This window comes from Kockiozyma suomiensis (genome assembly GCF_038497685.1).
Source record: "Kockiozyma suomiensis strain NRRL Y-17356 unplaced genomic scaffold V2V93scaffold_4, whole genome shotgun sequence".
NCBI lineage: Eukaryota > Fungi > Ascomycota > Lipomycetes > Lipomycetales > Lipomycetaceae > Kockiozyma > Kockiozyma suomiensis.
Window position 1 is genome coordinate 838364 of NW_027117667.1, and position 23051 is coordinate 861414.

The 23051-nt window shown below is 45.4% G+C and overlaps 14 protein-coding genes across 14 annotated transcripts; 7 read left to right on the top strand and 7 right to left on the bottom strand.

Annotated features, from left to right (window-relative positions):
* Positions 1-8: 8 nt before the first annotated feature.
* Positions 9-2411, bottom strand: V2V93DRAFT_366952 (major facilitator superfamily domain-containing protein). The gene is made up of 2 exons (XM_066909435.1): positions 2119-2411; positions 9-2057 (listed from the first exon to the last, which is right to left on the bottom strand). The coding sequence occupies exons 1-2, from the start codon at positions 2209-2211 to the stop codon at positions 438-440; spliced, it is 1713 nt and encodes a 570-aa protein (XP_066767140.1). The 5' UTR covers positions 2212-2411; the 3' UTR covers positions 9-437.
* Positions 2412-2466: 55 nt separating this feature from the next.
* On the bottom strand, positions 2467-4799 carry V2V93DRAFT_385299 (uncharacterized protein). Its single transcript, XM_066912231.1, has 3 exons — positions 3672-4799; positions 3546-3617; positions 2467-3469 (listed from the first exon to the last, which is right to left on the bottom strand). Exons 1-3 carry the CDS (start codon positions 4687-4689, stop codon positions 2808-2810), a joined length of 1752 nt encoding a protein of 583 aa, XP_066767141.1. The 5' UTR covers positions 4690-4799; the 3' UTR covers positions 2467-2807.
* A 162-nt stretch (positions 4800-4961) lies between these two features.
* On the top strand, positions 4962-6285 carry V2V93DRAFT_366955 (RPAP1-like protein). The gene has a single exon (XM_066909436.1). It carries the CDS (start codon positions 5056-5058, stop codon positions 6211-6213), a length of 1158 nt encoding a protein of 385 aa, XP_066767142.1. The 5' UTR covers positions 4962-5055; the 3' UTR covers positions 6214-6285.
* On the bottom strand, positions 6246-6860 carry V2V93DRAFT_385301 (uncharacterized protein). The gene is made up of 2 exons (XM_066912232.1): positions 6581-6860; positions 6246-6520 (listed from the first exon to the last, which is right to left on the bottom strand). Exons 1-2 carry the CDS (start codon positions 6770-6772, stop codon positions 6377-6379), a joined length of 336 nt encoding a protein of 111 aa, XP_066767143.1. The 5' UTR covers positions 6773-6860; the 3' UTR covers positions 6246-6376.
* A 53-nt stretch (positions 6861-6913) lies between these two features.
* Positions 6914-8491, top strand: V2V93DRAFT_366957 (uncharacterized protein). The gene has a single exon (XM_066909437.1). It carries the CDS (start codon positions 6931-6933, stop codon positions 8122-8124), a length of 1194 nt encoding a protein of 397 aa, XP_066767144.1. The 5' UTR covers positions 6914-6930; the 3' UTR covers positions 8125-8491.
* V2V93DRAFT_183233 (uncharacterized protein) lies at positions 8466-9791 on the bottom strand. The gene is made up of 3 exons (XM_066906955.1): positions 9617-9791; positions 9401-9555; positions 8466-9301 (listed from the first exon to the last, which is right to left on the bottom strand). The coding sequence occupies exons 1-3, from the start codon at positions 9675-9677 to the stop codon at positions 8564-8566; spliced, it is 954 nt and encodes a 317-aa protein (XP_066767145.1). The 5' UTR covers positions 9678-9791; the 3' UTR covers positions 8466-8563.
* Positions 9792-9883: 92 nt separating this feature from the next.
* V2V93DRAFT_366962 (uncharacterized protein) lies at positions 9884-10982 on the bottom strand. Its single transcript, XM_066909438.1, has 3 exons — positions 10493-10982; positions 10308-10427; positions 9884-10247 (listed from the first exon to the last, which is right to left on the bottom strand). Exons 1-3 carry the CDS (start codon positions 10695-10697, stop codon positions 9988-9990), a joined length of 585 nt encoding a protein of 194 aa, XP_066767146.1. The 5' UTR covers positions 10698-10982; the 3' UTR covers positions 9884-9987.
* An 88-nt stretch (positions 10983-11070) lies between these two features.
* On the top strand, positions 11071-15358 carry V2V93DRAFT_366963 (uncharacterized protein). The gene is made up of 3 exons (XM_066909439.1): positions 11071-12341; positions 12398-13191; positions 13245-15358. The coding sequence occupies exons 1-3, from the start codon at positions 11194-11196 to the stop codon at positions 15242-15244; spliced, it is 3942 nt and encodes a 1313-aa protein (XP_066767147.1). The 5' UTR covers positions 11071-11193; the 3' UTR covers positions 15245-15358.
* Positions 15359-17418, top strand: V2V93DRAFT_366966 (Golgi phosphoprotein 3-domain-containing protein). Its single transcript, XM_066909440.1, has 3 exons — positions 15359-15775; positions 16064-16821; positions 16885-17418. The coding sequence occupies exons 1-3, from the start codon at positions 15512-15514 to the stop codon at positions 16919-16921; spliced, it is 1059 nt and encodes a 352-aa protein (XP_066767148.1). The 5' UTR covers positions 15359-15511; the 3' UTR covers positions 16922-17418.
* On the top strand, positions 17419-19338 carry V2V93DRAFT_366971 (WD40-repeat-containing domain protein). The gene is made up of 3 exons (XM_066909441.1): positions 17419-18105; positions 18162-19124; positions 19182-19338. The coding sequence occupies exons 1-3, from the start codon at positions 17572-17574 to the stop codon at positions 19230-19232; spliced, it is 1548 nt and encodes a 515-aa protein (XP_066767149.1). The 5' UTR covers positions 17419-17571; the 3' UTR covers positions 19233-19338.
* Positions 19140-20170, bottom strand: V2V93DRAFT_366972 (multi protein bridging factor 1-domain-containing protein). Its single transcript, XM_066909442.1, has one exon. The coding sequence runs from the start codon at positions 20071-20073 to the stop codon at positions 19621-19623; it is 453 nt and encodes a 150-aa protein (XP_066767150.1). The 5' UTR covers positions 20074-20170; the 3' UTR covers positions 19140-19620.
* A 56-nt stretch (positions 20171-20226) lies between these two features.
* On the top strand, positions 20227-20950 carry V2V93DRAFT_366973 (mitochondrial 54S ribosomal protein mL41). Its single transcript, XM_066909443.1, has 2 exons — positions 20227-20578; positions 20642-20950. Exons 1-2 carry the CDS (start codon positions 20345-20347, stop codon positions 20813-20815), a joined length of 408 nt encoding a protein of 135 aa, XP_066767151.1. The 5' UTR covers positions 20227-20344; the 3' UTR covers positions 20816-20950.
* V2V93DRAFT_366975 (uncharacterized protein) lies at positions 20846-21981 on the bottom strand. The gene is made up of 4 exons (XM_066909444.1): positions 21859-21981; positions 21556-21803; positions 21253-21492; positions 20846-21189 (listed from the first exon to the last, which is right to left on the bottom strand). Exons 1-4 carry the CDS (start codon positions 21909-21911, stop codon positions 21101-21103), a joined length of 630 nt encoding a protein of 209 aa, XP_066767152.1. The 5' UTR covers positions 21912-21981; the 3' UTR covers positions 20846-21100.
* A 118-nt stretch (positions 21982-22099) lies between these two features.
* V2V93DRAFT_366976 (Rtf2 RING-finger-domain-containing protein) lies at positions 22100-23046 on the top strand. The gene is made up of 2 exons (XM_066909445.1): positions 22100-22133; positions 22186-23046. Exons 1-2 carry the CDS (start codon positions 22128-22130, stop codon positions 22915-22917), a joined length of 738 nt encoding a protein of 245 aa, XP_066767153.1. The 5' UTR covers positions 22100-22127; the 3' UTR covers positions 22918-23046.
* Positions 23047-23051: the final 5 nt, after the last annotated feature.

Genomic DNA, 23051 nt, shown 5'->3' on the forward strand with positions numbered 1-23051 from the left:
TACAATAATTTTCGTGTGATTTAATTATCTTTATGTTTATTAACTAATAGTCGTGTATAATCAAAAGTTACCTTTCCTAAAATCTGACCTTTTTTCGCAGTTTAGAATACAAATACATCCACGTTCTATGAACAGAATATTATGAAGACAATGTTTCTGATAATAATGAAAAATATACTCAAAAACCCAAAATAGTTTTTGCAACACAATAATATTTGAACCAGTATGAAAAAATAGCCGCCCATCCTAATTTATACTAATTTATACCCAAACAACAAGCTTCAAAACAAAGAAACTAGATATATATAACCAAAAAAAAAATTGCACTATATATGATCTAACAAAATAAAATAAGATAAAATAAAAGCGCCAACTTCCCGAATGACAAAACACAGAAAAGAGGAAAAAAAAAAAAAAGCATTTTATAAAAACAAAATCTAATATTCGATTGACGACATAAACGATGACGCATACCCGGGCATTCGTAAGGCAGTAGCCTGCTCAGCCTCGAATTCCAATGCAGAACGCTTAATTCGTCTCGCCTGTTTTGCAACATACCACACAAACCATGCACCAACAGCTGTCGAAACGGTTACCAGACCAATGTTTCCTGGTCGCGGATCACGGTGAAGCACGCGGTGAGTAAGATGATCTAGCCCCGACTGACCAAAATTGAACAGGCCGGACACGGTCGAAATGAAACCGTAAATTTTACCAAAGGTATCGAATCCAAACACTTTAGCAACATAATCGGAAACGGTAGTATAAAAAAACGAACGATAAATAACAAAAATGCCAATATTGCCATACGCAGCAATATAAGACGGAAAATTTCCAAGAATACCCATAGTCGTCCCCATGACCAGCAGCAGCGCAATAGAAGTCGCCATCGACTTATTGTCAAGGATATATCCAGCAATGGGAACAGTAATAACTCCACCAACTGGCAGCGCGACGTCAAAGACCTCATTAATACGCTGCGCTATTTCAGGACTTTGGAAAATGAAATCGTACTGTGAGCGAACGGTCGCAACAAAGTAGTTCAATCTCAGCATCTGAATCATGGTGAATAAACACAAAATAGTGAACCACGGCGTCTTTATCTGCGCAAGTGCAGATCGTCCATGTAGAGCACCCCATACACCTGAAATCTTAAGCTTCTGCATCTCCTCACTATCATACTCGTACTGCCCTGGAGAAATGTTTCGCCTATCAGTCTTCGACAGCAACGCGGCATTCTCATCCACCAGCCGCACCTCATCATCCTCATCATCGTCACTAGTACTGATAGATGATGCGGCACCGTTGTGAATACTATGGATGTGTTCTGCGGCAAGTTCGGCGCTGGGTGACGGCGAAGAAGTAACGGTCTTGGGATCAGCAACCCCACCGGCTGTGCGCGCATCAATTGCAACACCGTCAATACTATTAGCATCAAGCTGGTAATCTTCATCCAAATCCTCTTCTTCCTCTTCGAGAAACTTGCCGATATTGGTCATGGGCTTATAGCTCTCCTTGGGCATGAGCAACCAGCTCGCGACAATGATAGAAACTGGAATGATAAGATAGAGCAAGAAAAATGCTTTAGGGTGAAATTTGCCTCCACTTTCATTGTAAATGAGACGATAAACCAAGTATACTGCGGTCGAGGAATCAAACGCGCCAGTGAGTAGCGCTAGGATAAGACCCGAATAAGCCGGGAAAGCATTCGAGAGTTGAAACGATGAAATAAACACAAAAGGACCACCGAATGCAAGCGTGATATATCCCCAAACATATAAATCTAATAAAGAAATAGTATCGGCAAAGGCGAGCATAAGCGCGCCAGCAAAGATAAGCGCGCCACCGGCGTAGCCACAGATCTGTGGACCGAAGCGGTCGAGAATGATACCGACTACGACACCAGCAATATTAGTCACGACGGCCGCGCAAGTAAAGATGAAGTTTAGGTGTATTTCACGCGAGGAGCAGATGAAGCCTTGCGCGTTGTCTTCGGCAGAGCAGAGGTCTGCGTAAACGCCTTCGTGAATCCATACAGTCTTGAGTGCCGCAAAGCCCTGAAGTTACCAATGTTAGCAAGACTAGGTGATAGACCAATCACAGCAAAAAATTACGCACAAATATTGGGCCAGCAGCAAGGAGACACCAGAAGAAGGCGCATGCGACTTGCAAGGCGCGCCGAGTGACGGATACTTCGTGATAATTGACCATGATAAGAAGAATGATCAACAACAACGAATAGAAGCGGAAGGCAGCAGCAGCAGCAGATAATATAAGCGGCGGCAGCAATTAGGCTTCGGACACTCGGTGAGGCTAAAGAAGGAAGAAAATAATCAGAGGCGAAAGCAGACGAGGAAGTGACAAGGACCGGCGTAGTGCGATAAACCCTACCCAGGCACCCTATCGTATCCCGGACAAAGAATTGCCATCACCGAGTCTCTTTTAAATAGGATAATTTGCTGCAAATATTTATTTTACCATCAAATGAATTATAAATCTAGAGTATTTGCAAATTTACAAGTATTATGAGAGAATGTTGCAAAACGGTACTGAATCAACAATAAGTGGACATCTCCGACCGGCTTTTGAGGCGTATACGGCTTCGTCCGAGCTTCTACTTCTACTTCTACTTCTACTTCCTCCTCATCTCTTATCATATCTATATCAAGTCAATACTAATACACATTTCGCAAAAACTATTAAACACTTCAACTTTTCCTAATCCAAAAATTATCTCCCAAAAAAGCACACCCATTCCGTCTTTACTCAGTTACAAAACAAATACCTTCACAATCAACAATAAAAGATTAAGTACCCTGCGACTCACTAAGAACACTCCGACTGTCATTCTGCCTCTGCGCAATCGCCTGACGATTAACTCTCAACACGCTCCCGACCCGACTCGTATTCACACTCGTGCCAACGCCTGATCCAACTAATTCCTCTCGGTTCAGAGGATCCATGTACATCATAATCATATCGCTTTCACTGTGCATTGCCGGTCGCGTACTTCGCGACCCAGATGTAAGGCTGGCCGGATGGGCGGGCGAAGATCGGCCAAACCGTCTCGACACGTAATACGGTAGCTGAGATGATATGGGTAATACCGATACTGGCTGCTCGTCAATACTTGTTCTTGCGCTGCTATCTGCTGTGATGCCTTCGATTTGGATAGTAGGCTCGACGTCTTGCCTCAACCCCGCCTGTGTCTCTGTCTGGGTACTTATCTGTGCCTCTTCCAAAGATGGCGAACGTGCTCGCGACAGTACTGGCGTGTGAGATAACTCCGGCAACTGCGTTGGCACATCAATTTTCTTTTCGAGGTCGATCGACCGTGAGCGATAATACTTAATTGGATTAATAGTAAACCCGCTTTCTGGGATTTCATCTAAAAGAGTGTGGCGCAAGCTCGCAGAAATTAAGGATCGTGGATGTCGAAGAAAGAGCTGCCAGCCTTGAAACAAGAGAGCTTGAACTTTGTTAGTATCTATATTTTTCAAAATCATTTATAAAAAGAAAAGGAAAAAAAAGATGTATGCACTTACGTCGAAATTCGGTAGCAAAAAGAACGAACGTACTGGCCATGAGCACATTTGCAGCAATTAACACAGCCTCATCTTTAGAATCTTGTTAGAATCATTTCGTTACAAACAGCAATGCCCACTACTCACCTCCTAACGGACTACGATATGCGCTGGCACACTCCTGACTGCTGAACTGCCCGCCAGTCATGCAAAGCAGATATCCCGTAAAGGCCACTGAATACTTTTCCGTCGCGTGTTTTCCAAATCCTAAAAAAACCGTGACGGTAAATGACACCGCAATACAGGTGACAAACTCAGTAAAGAAAATAGTACGCCAGCCCAATTGAAGATATTTTAGCGAGCAGCGATAATATATCTCGAATTTGCTGCGCCAAGGCGGTGCTTGCGAGGGGTCATGTTGTGAGCGCGCAAAGTGGATCGAAAGCTCGATACGATACAATGTGCGCACGATATAGGCTGCCGTTAGAAGCTGTAATATTGTAGCAGTTCCAGTGTAGACGATGATCGGAATATAGATGACGTACTGGATCTGCGGGTAGGATGGGCTACATAGCAGGCCGCCTGCGAATTCGACATAGTTGGCACCAGCAGCGGTGAAAACCAAGGCGACGACAATGGCGACGGCCTCCATGCGTCGACGAGAAGTGGGTCTTGCCCAAACTATAGTCATATGCAAACTTATAATTCGTATCAAGATTGCCAAAGTCGAGAGTTGGAATCCAAAAACAAAAAAGATGCCCTGGACCATACACCGTGGATTTGTTTTACCTAGAGAAGACGTGATTGCGTCTTCGCAGGAGACCTTTGAGCGCTCAATATCAAACCAGGAAATAGAGCCCACGCAAAATGCAAGACCGACAGCTTGAATGAGATTGAACTCAGACATTACCATCCTGCGCGATAAGATCTGCGAAAAGCCCAGAAAGAGAGCAGAGAAAAAGGAAACAATACCGAGGACCATGAGCGAGATAATGAGCTTATGCACACCGCTATAGAGATCACGGCGAAAATCGCACGGTAAACAACACCCCTGTAAACATGCTCGTCGAGAATTGTATACCTCGACGTAGTTCTCTGTCTCGAGCGGGATCCAGGCGAAGAGCGGCGCCGGACAGCCTTGTGCAGTCTCGTTGAGTAGCGACATTGAAAGACTATGAACCGGGCAAGTTCTTCACGCAGACAACAGCACTCTTGCCGCCATATCACAAGTCGATGATGGGACAGTCTCCGGCGAGCACGAACGATAGTCTGTCGAGGAGAAAACAGGGCCTGTCAAGTCTAGATATCCCGGATGGATGAATTCCAGCCAGGGTCCGATCCTGCTGTTGTGGTTGCAATAATACAGAATATAGTATAGTTGGTATATGTGCATACATACCCAGAACAGTGCCCAGATCCTTGTACCCGATGCGGCCAGCTCCTTTATCACAATACTCGGCTATTCCTGACAAAACAAAAGCAGTCAAAACTTTTGTTTTTTATATTTTTCTTGTTTATTACTTCTGGAGCAATGAACCTCGTTCGCGATATTGTCGAGCGGCCGTCTGCTCCTCCCGTGGCACCAAATATAGTCCCGCCTCGAACATCGCCGCCGGTGAGGAAGTCTTTATGGCGGTCTCGCAGAACTCCGCAGACGGCAATAGCAACATCACCGCCTCTGAAGCCAGCGTCAGAAGCAGAGCGCATCAGTGCCGAAAATGACGCACGACTGGCAGCTATGTCGCCAAATGAGATCGAGCGCGAAAAAGCCGAACTCGAAGCTATGCTACCGCCGGGATTGCTTAAGCGGATCATGACGCGAGATCCGACCGCGGCCGATGCTATTCTGATGTCGAATTCTGACGATGGCGATATTTTTGGTGAAAGTTCAGCTAAAGAAAAGGAGAGTAAATTGGATAATGAAGCGTCCCAAAGCAAGCAGCCTACTCTTGAAGATGTAGAAGATGCCGAAGAGGAGCCTTCAGATTTTTCTACTACTGCAAAAGATGCAAATGCAAAGAAAGTCAGATTCCAAGATGATTCGAAAGTGCAAGAAAGCGACAAAGCCGTACAGGAAGCACAACCAGCTGCGGAGCAATCGCAGTCAATACACTTCCCACAACCGACATCTACCACCCTCGACCCCAACTCTCCCGATTTTCAACAACAATTACACGACAAATATTTCCCCGACCTGCCAAAAGATGCAGCAGCACTAGCGTGGATGCAGCCCGTGTCAGCAGAGGAAGATGCGTCGTCTCCATACTTTCATGAACAAGAATCCGTGTCCCCGGCTGATATCCGGTTTGATTTCCGCGGCGATATCGTGCCGCCTTCTCGCTCTACATCACTGCCTACTACTCTCGGGTTGCATCACCACTCGGATTCCCCAGGGTACGCGGGATACACTATCCCAGAACTCGCACATTTATGTCGCAGTAGTGTTTCTGCGCAGCGGGCTATAGCAGTGCAGGTTATGGGCCGGATACTGTACAAGCTTGGCGTGAACGCGTACGGAGAATATGTTGGCGATGCACTATGGGATATTGTTCAGCATACAAAAGTCATAGAGTCGATTGTTGAGGCGGCGGATGAGAATAAAACTAGGCACCTAGGATTAAGGTCTGTTTCTGTCGAAGCATTGTGGTTATGGAAAAAAGGCGGTGGCCGCCGGCGTAAGACGGATTAGCTACTCTTTACTTACCGTGTATATAGCCGATTTGTATATATGTATATAATAATATCGTTATCATAACATCTATTTACATCTATGTACAGAGACCCTAATACCCAAACCAGATACAAACATGCAAAACAAAATCCCAATCGACCGACTAAGACACACACTTTACTTAATCTATGCGTCCATTTGTAAAGAAGACCTTTAGCTTCTGCCACCTTGAAGGCTCTTGGACACCATGCTCGAGCTCATGAAGTAGAGCAGTGTAATATGTGGGCTTGCCGGCGGGTTTCATTAGCTTGTCTGACAGAGGATACTATACGAATTAGCGCCTACTTTCACGTAAATAAATATAGTGCAAAAAGAATTCTCATACCAATTTCTGACTTTTGTTTTCAATAAGATCTTGCATTCCCTCGATTTGTCCGCCGAGATTAGGCAGCTCGGAGCGCTGGCCTCTCTGGTATAATGCAAGCTGCTCTTCTATTGTAGTCTTAAGACTAATTTGTCGCTTGAGGGAATCGGCCGGCCAGGCCTTTACGAGGGCTGCTAATCGGGATATACTCATTGGTTTGTAGTTGTGGAGCACGAGCTGAGAATTGAAAAATCTACAATAAAATATTTAGTGGAGTAAAGTGAAGTTGTCCGGGTAACACTCTTCAGCCTATGGATGTAGCTACTTCATCAAAACTATCTCACCATAACAGCAAATAGCAGCAAAAACACATGAGCAGCACTCTCTTCTCGCTGCTCAACCCCGAATCGGAGAGCTCGTCGCAAATGCCTCCCTCTTCTGCTTCTCCTAGTACTCCCGCTCGCGGATCTCCCACAATTGCCTCTCTCCTCTCGTCCGACGACGCAGCGCCTTCCCCGCGTGCCGGCCTCTCGGTATCTTCTCTTCTCTCGCCCAAACCCACAATAACTTCCACACCAACCCCCTCGGCGACCACTCCTGAACCTGTGCCTCCTGAATCGGTACCAGCATCTGCTACATCCTCCAGCAAACCCGACAAAAAGACCGATCAATCAGCCCCGAAGCGCGCGCGCGTCGAATCGGCAAATGCGCAACTCTCCCTCAATGACCTCCCACCTTCCTCTTCTTCGCCAACACCACCAGTGTCAGTATGTATTCGTGTCCCGCTAGCGGGGAAGACAAATGTAGTTCTCAATATTGCGAAGTTGGCTGAGGACAAATATGGCTGGGCGGCACTGCATCCGCAAATTGCTGCCACCGCTGCTGAACTCTTTGACGAAGACGGTGACGAGTCTGACGAGTCTGGTGACGAAGATGGCGGAGCTGCCGTCAAGTCTGAGAGTGGAGCGACTGGTACACCTGCACCGACGGATCCCAATGCGCCACCGGCAAAAGTTAAGGCGAAACGCAAGACAGACGGCAAGTATGGTCGTTATGATATCAACGACCCGTTCATTGATGATTCAGAATTACTACTTGAAGAACAAGCAGCGAGCACAAAAGATGGGTTTTTTGTATTTTCGGGACCATTAATTTCAGAAACAGAGCAAGTTCGCATCGAGAGGGCTGATGGAACTGTGAAGCGTGGCCGAGGAAGAGGTGGCAGGCCACCTGGTTCGGGACGTGGCAAGAAGGCAGCGGCGGCGGCGGCAGCAGCGGCTTCGACTACCACGACCACTGCTGCTACTACTGCTACTACTACTACGACTACTACTGCTACTACTGCTACTGCTGCTTCTTCTGCCGGTTCTAGTACTTCACAGGGTACTGCTACTTCGGCATCACAGGCACCAGTTGCAATTGCGCCTGCTCCGAGCGCGGCGAGTGGTAGTGGTGCTAGCTTACCTGCTTTAGCGCCTGCTCCGAAGAAGCGCAAGACTCCGGCATCGGCTGTAGCGAGTTCAGCGGCGACACCGCCACCGACAGCAACACCGCCTACAACATGAATGATTCAAGATACGAAACAAGAGATGAAAACTCGGGATGACAGAGATAGAAGAGAATGTAAGAATGTTGCGTGACAGATATATCGGCGTATCCGGTTTGTTTTTATTTTATATATAGTAGTGTATAGTTACGCGGAGCTAAATAGCAAAAGCAATTTTTTTTGTCAAAATACTAAATGAGATTGTGGCATTGCTCGATTTAGGATGAGTGAGGTGAATGGAGTTATGCAAGAGAATTACAGTTTCGCTTAATTGACTGTATTCAGATGGATTGTTTAGAATGTCCTCGAGGATACAGCTACGTTCCGAGATTGATAATCAATCACTGTAAAAATAGTCTATAATAAATATAGATGATTTATAGTACTCATAATAACTCATTTACACAACATAAATAGTACCACATGTACAATCCTGTAAGATGACAACGGACTACATATTAATCAAAATCAAACCCTCGCGATATTACTTTATGTTTTATCCGTAGTGCGTCTTCACTCAATCTGCCATCTTGCACGTCCGAAGCAAGCCTAATAATCTCGACATATTCATTCTCAGTAAACTTTGTAGTCGAATCCTCGTCGATCGTACTCCAGCTTGTCGATGCTCCAGCCGGATGATCAAAGTCGTCAACCGTCCCTTCGAATGGTTCAACAGAGATCATTGTGGTATCGTCAAATCTACACTGAGCAAATATAAGCTCATCCGAGTTTTCGATGATGGCACCCTTAGTGTCTTTCCCTAGCAGAACATCACTATCGTCAGAATCGTGCATGCGGAATTGCAACGCTGATCGCACGACAACACAGCTAGTAGCTACACGAGTAAGGTGGATAGGACCCTCTATTACGCAATCAAATACCAGCACACTATCACGACAATCTGCGACTTGAATACTACCAACCCGTGCACTTTGCGGCACATAAACTATACAATCTTCGATCCCGCTCAACAGTAAACTCGTACTAGCGGCAGTCATGGCAGCAATGACGAACTTTGATCGCTGGTTGCGAATCTGATGAACTGACGTCGGCGGAGTAAATTGGACTTCGTGTGGGCCGTGTAAGCTGCTAGAGTTCTGCGAATTGCGTGCTCGACTTGAGAATGAGAATTCTGTCGACGTAGGAGCAAGCCGGGTGCGCAACCCGTCGTAGGAGGCCGAAAGCTGATCTAGTTGCTACGCAGTATAATCGTCAGTCGCAAGCAAAAGAATTAAACAGAAAAATAAAAGATAAGGCATTTTATGTGATCAGGATATTGATAGCGAGGTACATACTGTAGCATAGGCTCGCTGGTCGTAGGGTGCAAGGTATGCGGTTGCGTTTAAGACGTCATTTTTGAGGCTCGCAAGCCTGCTCTCTGTCGCTGCAAATAAGTTCGCACGCGCATCTGATGACTGTTCAGGCTCAGTGGCAAGGAGTGCCTCAATTGCTGTATAGTCACAGTAGATGAGTACGGAGTTGACATAAGCGTAGGAAAAGGTGAATAGTACCTGCTCGCTGGGTGCGAAAGTGCACATAGAAATTTTGCTGTGTCTGGTGTAGCTTAGACATTATCCTGACGTATCCTTCGCTATATTTCAGTGCCAACTACGCACTGCTGCTGCTCTTTAATCTAATCGTGCCTGAATTTTCAGAGATAGTAGTTGATTTAAACTGCGCTGAAACGGTGGGCGCGCGTGGAGGCGTTACAAAACCCTAAGTATTTGTCAGCTCAAGAGATGTCGTCTTACATCTACAACTCTACTTTTTTCTAAAGATTATGGCAAAATAGTCTAGAATTACCGAGCCGAACGACAGATTGTGAATGATATATGACAACAAAAGAGAGTGAAAACAAAATATGATAGAAAAATAAACGACACTACTCCGGCTTCGATACGCCAGCCTTTGCATACTCAAGACCCCGACCCTCGCCTAACTTGCTAATCGTCTCTGACAAAGGCGCGCGGCGACGGATCGCAAAAAAGTCTCCCTTTTCCGGCTCGCCAGCGTAGTATGTAGAACCAGGCACGATAGATGTTTCTTCGAATGTCGAGCCGAAGAGGCCACCTGCCCAGCGAGCGAGACCAAGCGCTGAGCCGACGAAGAGGGCCGACCAGATCGTGTGTGTCATTGTGCCTTCTGTACTCATAATATGGGTTAGTATCTTGTAGAAGTTGGGTTCAAATAAAAAGAACGCACTCTTTAGACCGGCAATCGCGCCGCCAGCCAATCCGCCGTAAAAATTATTCCATCCGTCTTCCTTCTCACGCAAATTCGCAGACGCTACCTCGACAAACTGGTACACTAGCGCAACAGAGGCTATACTATGGTTAGGCAACCACACGACAGACACAAAATCTTTGGAAAATAGCAAAATTACATACTCAGGTATCCTGTCTGCCGCGACATGGTGATCATCGAGTCCGTCAACTGGCCCTTCGGGTTCCTAATACGCTCGACAGCGGCAGTCATTGCCAGACTGCCCGTCAGACATGGCACAGCGAGGCGAGCAGTCGTAGCAATAGCATCACGAGGCTCGTATCCCGGATACGGGTGTACTGGATAGACGACTTTTGGAACGAGCGACATCTGTATGTATGCTGAAGTGGTGTTGGATATGAATCAGTATCTATACTGTACTGTTGTTTATGGTCGGAACAAGGTATATTTTTGTAGCCGCTGAATTGCCGAATAAATGAAAAATAATGAGCAATTGCAGTCTATGCCGCTGCGCAAAAGTGTGTTTGCTCTGAATATGGCTGAAATGCAGACAAATATCAAAAGAGAAGCCGGAGGCCAATCAGACGCGCCTGAATTCCCGACTTTCAAAACCAAACTCAGCATAACTACTTGCCTACTTATGCCGCGTGACTTTTTAACGTGACGTTTTGGCACAGCGAGGCTTTCTCTGTGGCTTGTTAAGGTGGCAGTGCAGCACTCGTCATCGCGAACGCGTCGTGCTCGAGAACAAATCCTTCCGGACACCTTTCTCTTCCCGCTCGCCAGCTCTACGCGGAAGACAGTAAACAGACGGTGCTGGTTTGATAGTACGCTGACTGTTTACTCTCTTACGGCTACTACGCTCATGCCTCCTTTTGGCGCCGGGAAGTCCGCACCACTGCTCGTCCAGCAGCTGCAGTATTACCTACCTACATCTGGCACGCTAGCCTTGCCGGCTCCGCAGCTACCGTCGACCGAGAGCAAGGCGCAGGTGGTTATTCACAGATCAGTGCATGAGATACGAGAGTCTGTTGCTAGAGCGGATGTTGTGGAGGTTGCTGTCTCTGCACATGTTCATCATTTCATTTCTGACATTATCTCTCCTGCTTCCGCCCCTGCTCCTACTGTCGCTGAATCCGCAGACGAGGCACCTGCAGGATCTCATCTACACGCAAAAGAGGCACATAGTCTTCATTTAGTATGCTCGATCTGCCGCTTCCATTTCTCCATATCGCTTGATCTGGAATTGCATCATCCATCCTCCGCAACATGTGGCACCGCTCCCGACAGCATCCACCACTTCATCCCGATCTCACAGCACAATTCAACTCGGCCTTTTGATCCCGAACTCGATGACGTTGAAGACACTGAAAGCGGCAATATAATTGATGCAGAAGAGTTTACTTTAACTTGCAGCATCTGCTCTACTGTCGTTGCAGTCGTCGTACAGAGACCGCGATTGACTCGACGCATAATTGGCACCTTCACCGCAGACTCTATAAAGTCTAGAGTTGAAGCTTATGAATCTAGTCATAAGGCTCGATTAAAAATCTTTGAGGACCAGCAGGAGCCTTCCGCGGAGCAACGGGCAATCGCAATACCAACTCCACGGATATCGTACAACACTCTCTATCGCATCCTCTGTGACCCTCTAGATTCACCTGTCGGGGTCACTCCTCGCAAGATCAAAATTGATAATAAAGCTCTAAATACAAAGATAGAGCCAAGCATACTGACGCATTTTGGATTCACCAAAGACGAGACAGCTGGTGTCTGGCGCCCGCCATTAGTTAATGAATCTACACAGACCTTGGGCGCAAAGCGACGGATGCTGCAGGAAGCCAAAATGGAGATCGCGATTCTTGCTCGGACAGCTGCTAATGAGATTGATAATCCTTATAAGATATCTATGGAATCGGAGCTTTCGAAAATGAAGGCCTTCCTTGCATGCCCGAGTTATTCCAAGTTTACTCGAAATGCAGCATATATTGAGCCAACCGCCCCTGTGTCACTGTAGGCCCTCTTTTGCGATATAGTCTATCGACATTTAGTTTACTGACATGATTCAGACGCTTTGCAAGCCTAGGTGCAACCCCCGACTTCAGTGATTCGCTACTGCTACAAACATTTGACCGTCAAACCGACAGCGACCCATCAAACTCAGCATACTATCTCGAGTGCCTCCAATTTCTGTCAACTGCCCGTGAATCAGAAGAGCTACAGATTCGCGTTGTCGAATTACAATCTTTAGGCGCTCTCACTCGCGACGATTTACGAAATGCATATCGGGAATTAGGGATCGATGATCCGCAAGCATTTTCCGATGATTCTCTGATTCTTGGAATCTTCAAAGCTCGGCTTCAAGACTCCCCTTCTTCGAGCGTGAAACTGAAATCCGCCCTTCAAATCGTGGCCAATGAACGTAATAGCGAGTTACTTCAAGCGTATTTGCAAGCGGAGAGCATGGACGAGGCACAGAGTTATCGCACTTTGGCTGTTGAAAAAGAAACTGATGACGAGATGATAATTGCGTCTTTTGAAATCAATTTTCGCGAGTTCCCAGCCAAGCGCGATGTTTTGAATAGTGCATTAGTCGTTCTTGCAAAAACGAGGCAGAGTCCGAAGTTATTAACTTATGCCGAAGCGAAAAATTTGACGGGACCGATACCAGATGTGCAGTCGGCGTTTGTCACATTGGGCGTGCAGAGCTCTTTAGAGGATAGTCATTTACTGACCGTATTTGATATACGTGTTTCTGATAACCCGAGTCAGATTTTAAGCATACGAAATGCGATGCGGGCTATTATGGCGGAGCGAAAGAGTAAAATACTGAAAATATACTTAGAGACCGGGAAGATTGACTGTGAGTTTGTAATAATTTATTCAATCGCCAATTATCTGCTAACGACTACATAGTCACCGTTGAATCAGAGGCGTCGGAAACAAAACCCGTCGGTCTTCGCAATATTGGAAACACTTGCTACCTTAACTCCCTACTTCAATTCTACTTCACAATCAAACCTCTCCGTGAACTGCTTATAAATTTCGACGCGACTATTACCGGCGATGTCGTTTCCGAAGCACTTGCTCGAGGCAAACGAATTGGAGGGCGGAGAGTCACTGAATGGGAAATTAAACGAGCACTAGATTTCGTCAGAGAATTAGGTGGCCTGTTCGGCGATATGATATCTTCTACTGAGGGCGCTGTTTCTCCGAATCATGAGCTCGCGTATTTGTCCTTAGTAAGTTCTAGTGAGGCATGGGAAGATTGGCAGAAAGTCAATCAGAAAGAAATTCTCATGCCTGATGCAGTGACTGAGGAAGATGAAGTTGTGCAAGGGCCTTTGGCTTTGGAGCAGACTGATGAATTGAACAAGGCAGATATTATAATGACAGACAAAGAGAATTTGCCGCTTGAATCAGTGGTCAAAAAAAATGATCAGAAGGATCTTGAGAACGTTGTTGATGCCAAAGTGTCCTCACCAGCGCTAGAACGACGTGTATTAGCGGAAATACCGGTCATCTCGAACATCTCGGGTTCTGTGGTGGAAGCTACAAATGATGATAAAAGTACGACGGAAGCCACGCAAAATCCTCCGCCGCCACCTGTCCGTCGCACATCAACAACTATTCCACCAACAGTACCACCCCGAAACGATTCCAGCATGATGTTTGGCAGCCAGCAAGACGTAACGGAATGTATTGAAAATGTGCTCTTTCAGATCGAAGCTGCATTGAAACCCCAGAGCGTCGATAGTGACGGCGAGCAGATTGATATGGTTAAGGAGCTTTTCTACGGAAAGACGCAGCAGACATTGGAAGTTCGTGGTGCCAGCGGATCGGACGACGCAGTGCGCACGAAGGAAGAGCGGTTTTCGCATTTAATCGTAGACGTCGCTGCTGGTCCTCGTGATATCTATGACGCACTTGATTCATACTTTGATGTCGAAACAGTAGATTTGGACGGCAAACCTGCGCGCCGGTACGTGACGTTGCTAGAATTACCGCCGATTTTACAGATTCAGATTCAGCGTGTGCAGTATGATCGAGGCGCTGGAAGAGTATTCAAGAGTAATGCGCCAATCATGTTTGATGAAACCATTTATCTTGATCGGTATATGAACGATTCTGAACCTGGTAGTGGGATCGATATTAAAAGGCGTCGCGGGCAGATGTGGGAGTGGAAGGAGGAGCTTTCCGAGCTTGAAAAGCAGCGAGCCGACCTGCAATCCATTATCGATCCTGCTAATGACTTGACTGGAGAGCAGACTGTAAAGGCCGCGCATGGATGGCTGAAGCAAGTGCAGCAGGCTACAATTGGGTTCACGTCTGCGGTTGATCCCGAACGAGATAGCCCTATGGCAGAGGAAACTCTTTTGGACAGAGAAGAAGGTCCAGACAGCGCGGCCGACGTTGGCAGTGCAGCGCTACTCGCAGAAGTGTTGTCAGATCTTGAGAATGAGATGCAGCAGACCGCTGAGCAAGCTCTAAAACTTGAGTCGCAGATCAGCGACTTGACGCACAAGATCAATGAGCAGTATACAGACCTCAAACAGCTCGGATACCGCATACATTCTGTGTTTATTCATCGCGGGCAGGCGACATTTGGGCACTACTGGATATATATCCACGACTTTGAGCATGGCGTATTCCGCAAGTACAACGATGAGTACGTGTCTGAGGTCAAGGCCGAAGAAGTGATGCCGTTCGCAGGTATGCAAGCCGGGAGTGAGTACGATTTGACTGCGGGGACGCCATATTTTCTAGTATTTGTGCGAGAGGATATGGTCGATGAGCTTATACAGGCGGTCAAGCGCGAGTTTGCGAAGGCCGCGGTCGAACCAGCTGAAAGCGAGAGTGGCAGAAAGAATACTGAGACGACTGCACCGAGGATAGAAGTGGCAGCTGCAGAGTGAATGACTTGAGATAGAATAAGATATATGTACAGTTCATTGATAATAACGATTACAACGATATTAACAGCGTTAGCGACAAAGCCGTATTATCGTTTATTACTTAAAAGGTAGGGGAGTGCTGCGTCGGGAAAAGCCCCAACCCTGAATCCTTGCTGCGCGGCCCATCTTACTTTTTGGAGACACGGTTCTGTCCCTTCCAGTTGTCTAAAACTCTTCCCCTTTTCCTTCTTCAATCTCACCCAAAGAAGCTCTCTTCTTCAGAAACACATGTCCTCTGGCCTGCAGCGCCGTCGCGTCAACAACGCCGCCGCTTCTTCTTCCTCCTCCGCCTCGGCAGCGGCCCAGAATAGCGCAGACCAGGCTCCCTCCTCGCCCGAGGAGAAGCCATTCCATTCGGAAGCTTTTGCCGGTGAAAATGGTCACAAAATCGCTTTCGATCCCCGCGATATGCAGGATGGAGACGAACGGGCGAAGCAGCCTCGTCTTACTTTAATGGAGGAGATCTTGCTCATGGGACTAAAAGATAAACAGGTACGCTATTTCGTTCCCTTGATGGATAACACAGGCTGTGTCGTCGTCTTCGCTTGGCATGCGGTTTTCGGGTGTCTCTTTCATCAATCAGTGCAATTGCAAAGATATACACACAAGTCGTGCTTGGATTTTGTCTGAATTGCGCTGTTGGTGCTCGTGTGGACTGGGCTCGACTGCGGCTGCGCATTACCGTTTGCGTACGCTGCCTGCCAGCCCACATCCACACATCTCAAACTTATCTTTATCTATACAATGGTACCGTATCTAACTTGATTTTTTTTACCTTAGGGATATCTCTCATTCTGGAACGACAACATCTCATACGCTCTTCGAGGATGCATAGTTCTCGAGCTCGCACTTCGCGGAAGAATAAGCATGCAGCGAGATCCCTCTCGTAGACGTCTACCTCTTTGTGATCGTCCAATAGAAGTCGTCGATGAACACCTCACAGGAGAAGTACTGCTAGATGAAGCTCTCAAGCTCATGAAAACCTCTGAAAAGATGTCGGTTGCGGCCTGGATCGATCTTATGTCTGGCGAGACCTGGAATCTCATGAAAATTGGGTACCAGCTTAAGCAGGTTCGTGAGCGCCTTGCCAAGGGGCTTGTTGACAAAGGAATTCTTCGTACCGAAAAGCGTAACTTTTTACTCTTCGACATGGCTACCCACCCTGTTTCAGACACCGGCGCCAAAGAAGAGATCCGACGTCGGACAATCAGCATCCTCACTGCGCGAACGGTCGTTTTACCTGCCACTCCTCTCATGCCGGAAGAGGTTCCATTCAGATATTTACGCTCAGTAGTCATGGTCTGCGCCGCCTATGCTGCAAACGTGCTTGAAAATGCGCTCTCTAGTCTTGGACATGATGCGCGTGACCGCGCCTTTGGACGGGTTGATGAGCTTCTTGGGGATTATTCACAATGGCCGTTTGCCGCCTCTCTGGGTTCGTCGACTGGGGGTGTTGGTGTTAATCTTGCACAGGAGGTTCTGGACGAGCTGAATTCAAATAAGGATAAAGAGCTACAAATCGAAGTTGTCGCAGCTGCGTATGTGTTTCCGTTTTCTTTCTAGTTCGAAATCAGACTCATGTTTACTAATTGTCTTTTTAGGCTGAACGTTTTCACGAGATTGGATTCGATTTTATAATTGCTCAATATCTTATTTTGCGCGACGACGTGTGAAAGTTCAAAACTAGACTGTTTCTGCGGACCTCCACAAGAGGACGACGACATAACAACGACGATGACCGTCAGTGTCCTCACTGTACCTTTACATTAACCATTTTGCTCTTTGTGGTTCCCTTTACATATCGTTTGTTTACCTTTTTGTTTTTGGGTTATTTGTTGCTTTGCCTTATCTTATATTTTTCACATATTCACTCTCTATTCGTGTATTTCACAATTGATGATATGAGGGATTTTTTTTGGCATACAGTTCTTGGCACGTATCTTTAAAATTGTTTCGCGTACTTTTTTTCTCCTTTACTTTTCTTTTTTTGTTATTTTACTATTATTTCGTTTCTAGCTTTCGTTTTTTTTTTTGTTTGCTGAACTTTATCGTTTTTTGTGTGTGTGTAGGTTTTAGATCTGCTTTGAATTGGATGTCAAAGATTTTCCCGTAATATATTCGCTTTATGACTATATAACCGTAACAATACACGGTATCGATGTAAGCACTACAATCTTGGATAGTAATAAGAATAGAGTAATGATCCGGGTAACTATATATACTTGAACGCGTGCACACTGACGCGTCAGTCGCTCGTCGTGCTTAATTAACAGAGGTAACACGGTATAATGGACGACGACAGCGAATACGAACGACAGCGGCAGGCTAATATTGCACGAAACAAGGAGCTGCTACGACAGCTTGAATTAGCTGATCTGGGCAGTTCTCTGGCTGCCTCAACCGGCGCGAGTACTTCTGCCCTCAAGAGATCTAGTTCCCGCAATTCACGATCGACGTCGTCTCCGGCTTCGAAGAGGGCCAAGAAAAAGGAATCATTACTGCCTCAGAGAGCTAGTGCGAGAATAAAGGGCTTGGATCCGGAGAATAAGGGTATCAAAGATGAAATCGAGCTGACTTACAAAACGGCTGAGGAGAAAGATGCAGAGAGTAGGACACGGGTTCCGGGAACAGTCAAATTTGAGGATATCTCTGCTGATGGGTTAGCTCAGGCATGGACTTTTGATGATGCCGAAGATATTGGGGATGCGCAAGTCAAGGGAGAACATGAAGACAAAGTGTTGGCCAAGAATGTTGTACAATTGAGAAAGGATATGAGCTCGCTGAAGTTATATGAGCGGTTTGCACCTAATGAGATCAAAATTGTGAGTATGATTTGCCAATTTGTCTGGTGAGAGTTTCAATATTGAATATTATATAGACTCCCGAACGTATATTTTATATGAACTTTCATCCGTCAGTCTCGCATCGACTCGTGTTAGCCGGAGACAAGATTGGCAACCTAGGCGTCTGGGACGTCGACGCAACAAAACAAATCTCAAAATCCGAGGACGAAGACAATGAGGAATACTCTTCTCCAAGTTTGTATCTATTTAAAGTTCATGCTCGTACGTTGTCCAGTATTGCTTTTGCTCCTAGTCACGCTGAAAAGCTTTATACGGCTAGCTACGATGGCTCTATTCGATGCGTTGATTTCAAAAGCGGGACGAGCGATGAGGTATGTTTTAGCGAAGGAAACCACGACTCGGATGGAATATGCGAAATGGCGTTTGCCGACTCAAACACGATATACTACTCGACATTCGGTGGTGAAATTTGTCGGGTTGATGTCCGCTCACCTACAAATCAAGCTGCCGAGAGATTCCGCGCCCATGAGAAGAAAATAGGCGGGCTGTCTTTACATCCCGAGGCGTCGCACTTGTGTGCAACTTCTTCCCTTGATCGCACGATGAAAATTTGGGATTTTAGAATGGTGAATGATATCGAAGATGGTGAACAGCAACCCCAATTTGTGACTGAATACTCTAGTCGGTTGAGTATAAGCTGTACATCATGGAATCAGGCTGGAGATTTAGTCTGCAATGGCTACGACGATACAATCAACATTTTTAACCTTCGAGATTCACATGCCTGGAAAATGAAATCTAAGCAGCCAGAACTCACACCGTCGTCAACAATAAGGCACAATTGCCAATCTGGCAAATGGGTCACTATTCTCAAAGCAGCCTGGCAAGCTAACCCTGCTGACAGAGTCAACAAATTCGTCATTGGAAATATGAAGCGCTACATGGATGTTTACAATGCTGATGGTGTGCAGTTGGCTAGACTAGGAGGCGATTACGTTACGACAGTTCCTTCTGCTTGCAAATTCCACCCTACAGAAGTATGTGTACAGTTATTGGTCTTTTATATTTCTCTATTTTAACACAAATGCCTTTAGAACTGGATTGTTGGCGGCACAGCCAGCGGGAAGGTCGTCTTATTTGAATGAGTGTTAGTATAATAGGATAGAAAATATGTCTGAAGACAGTCTTCACAGGATATATGCTTTGTGGATAATACACGCAAATTTAATACTAAATACATAATGAACTGAAAGGTGCAAACAAAACCATTAATACGGCGAACAAAGCAACCGCCCCAATAATAAATACAGAATTCATTTACAAAGTTCCCGTCCCAAAATAAAAAAGAAAATACCGGCATGCAGTTTCGACCAGTATGACACGAGTGATGTTGAGAGATATCTCCGTTCATGAAGTAAACCGGCTATTTCGATGAAGAATAGAAATCACCAAATTACCAAGAGATGCCCACGATCTCTTCTTCGCGTCCTCTTTCTAGTTTTTATTTTTTTTTCCATTCATGATTTGAGTCGTTCATTTCTTTTTGGGTCCGCCGAGTGGCGCTCCGATATCCTTTCCTCGCAGCTTGACACCCAACACACGCTCCAGTTTTCCAAGCAACTGCTGGTTAGGAACGGCACGACCCATCTCATAGTCGTTGATAATGTTTGACTTCTCATTGACCTTGACTGCCAAATCCTTCTGCGTAAGACTCTTGTCCAGTCGAGCTTTCGAGATCGCTTTTCCAACGCTCAAATCAATCTTCGGCGGTGGCGCAACCTCGTTCTCACGATCGATCTTGGCCAAGCGCTGACCTTCAGCTCCGCTATTCTTGTTTGAACCAGCACCAAATTTCTTGTCAGTCGAGACAACGCCGCCAGTGCGTCTGGCGGCGTTGATTTCTGCGTTTGAGCGAGCGGCCGCAGTGCTGCGTGAGCTGGCCTTCTGGCCGATATAGGTAACACTATCCCAAGATGCGTCACCCATTGCGTATATTTTTGCTTATAGAAAAGAAAAGAGTAAAAGAGGAAAGGAAAGAAGAGCGGCTTATTTATGAAGTAAAGAGAGCGCAAGAAAAGTGACGTCGTCGACGATATATTGTCAATTAACGTTTACAGGTCGAATATTCTAGTTCGTGCACCAATTACTATGCATTTATGCTATGTGCTAAACAGCTTTACGATTATGTTTTCAAGGTATTGAGAACTATCGAGTTCTTGAAAAGTATCAACTCTCGAAGCTATCGTTATATCCAACTATGAGACCCTCTGCTCCCTCGCTTTTGCGTCACTTCAAGGAGCGGTTGATTCCTTTTCGGGCACCCCATCCGACGAATCGGAGGTCTAAATTGACGACTAAACAGGGAAACAAGGATTTCTACAAAGGTACCGGTTCAGCAAACATGGGCCAGCACACCAAACATGGTCGGTATATTATCGATTATCATAAAGTGCGGACGTACGTAGTTCCTGCAGAGCTGGCTACTACTGATGTGAGTAATTAGACTATCTGTCTTCCTTCCGGAATGTGTTTGTTGACACTGTGGATCTTCTAGCTCTCACCATATCTTCCGAAAACTCTGCCTCCATTGAAAAACGATTTTACCGGATACGCTCGCGGTGCTTTTGAAGGTCAATGGTATCTCGATAAGTACGCAGAGTATTTAGAGCACGGTGCCGACGAGGCTCCTGAGTCTCGGCGGAACGAAGACTGGGTTGAGCGTGCATAATTATGTTTTTTTTTGTTATATTGTAAATTTGTATATAGTCTTTGATGTTAATGGGTGTTTACTGATTATAATTTTTATATAACTGATATTGGTTTTTTTTTGCTGAATAAAAGCGGTCAGTTACTTTTTATCCTATCTTACAAGCAAACGTACAATCACAAAAATAACACAAAACTAAATCAGAAATGCAAATTTCCAAACACCCAACCTACAAGAACCCATTTTCTTCCATCTTCTTTGCAATACCAGAATTTATAGTACACAAGTAGTATGTATCGGCACCGTCTAAAAAAATTTCCGCTTTGGTTCCGGTGAAGGAGAGCGCGAGACTGACCGGGCATCGCGTCCGCGGTTCCTCAAATACTTCAATTGTGCTAAAACATGATGTTAGTGCCTAAAGCCTCTTAAAAAACTAAAAGCATAAAATGGATGCTCACAGATTTCTAGATCATTCAAAAGCTCAGGAGATGGCTTCTTAGAGTGAATAAAATTGCAGAATCCTCCGCGTCCGCATTCCTTAGTATCGTGCTGTCGACAACACGCCTCTCTGAAATCTGTCACTGGACTTAATTCAGCATATACCGGTCTTCCGCCGTACCACCGGGAATTGAAGCTGTCGCAAGCTCTTTGAGCGTCTTCTTCATATTTAAATCGGCAGTAAACGTTTCCAATCAAATCTTTCAAAATCACATTAGTATATACTCACAAATCAATGGGCATTATATATAAATAAAACTTACGGTCATTGTTATTTTCGCAGACAACAATCTCTTCAACTTCTCCAAACTTGGCCGCCTCACAAAAGAAATCCTCGTAAAAGGCATCAAAATGATTCTGCATCTGCGATTCATTCAACTTGTTACCTTGCTGAAATGCAGGATTTTGGTACATATTTGGGCACATGATTGTCTGTGAATACGACGGCTTTACATGTTTTCGAGAACATTTGTCACCGTGTCGGCAAGCGCCAATTTTGTAGTAGAATGAGCTACAAAAATATGTTAATATGTTGCACCAACTATAATTGAAGTATGTAAACTCACCAGTTGACTTTATCCTGCTCCGTACCAAAAATTGATGCTAAATAGTTAGCCATATTTATCTATGTCAAGGGAATGAGAAAAATATTATTGAATCAATAGTTGAAACTTGGCGAAGAGAGTAAGTGAAGGAGAGATTGATTTCAAATATTCCACAACCTTGTCTCGCCACGACTGAATACGGTCACGTGGACCATTGTTTAGAGTTCATTCATATTGCTGATATTCTAGCATCCTCCGTTATTTTCTGGGTTATTTCTCAACTATTGGTCATGGGTGTAAGTTTGGTTTCATTAGGTCGGTTTATATGAATACTAACGTTTGTTACAGAACGACGGAGGATCAATCCCAACTCGTCGAGAGCTAGTCAACCTGTCATCGCGTGAGGCAACCTCTTCTCAAGTTTTTGAAAAGAACCAACTCACAGCCGAATTTCTATGGAAAACTTGCAGATTAAGTTTAAAACCGCTTGATTTACCTATCGTTAGTGATTATCTTGGGAGACTTTACAATAAAGATGCGATATTAGAATGGCTGATCTCACCTGAATCGTTTGGTGATGGCGAAGCTCTAGTATCGCATATTAAAACGTTGAAAGATGTCGTTGAGTTAAAGATTTCAAAAGACGAGGCTGGCTCAAAATGGATTTGTCCAATTACAGGAAAGGAAATGAAAGCAGGAGGATCAAAATTCGTCTATCATGCTGAATGCGGTCATGTCTTTGCTGAGAGCGCCTTGAAAGAGATCGAAGAAGATAGTTGTCTAGAGTGTGGAGAGACAACAACTAAAGATAACTTGATTATCATTAATCCATTATTGGAGACTGATATCGAATTACTACAAAAGCGAATAGAAAAGTTACAAGCTGAAGGACTCACGCACTCTCTTAAGTCTGCTTCGAGCAAGAAAAAGCGAAGGCACAATGCCGACGAGCAAAAGACAAAGAGTAAGAAAAATCATAAAGAAGAGAAGCGGATCAATGGCGATATTGCTGATGCTACCCAGAGGGTCTTGGAGAGCGTGCAGCAGAGTAAGAAACAGGTTGATGCTGTGAAGGTTTGATCGTTTTCTGATTGTTATCTTTGATTACCTGTGCTATTGTATCATATCTGGTTTGGCGTTTAATCTGCTATAACTTTTTAATTTATCGATTCTACTTCAGTTTATTAGTTATATATAATAATCAGTTGGTTTCC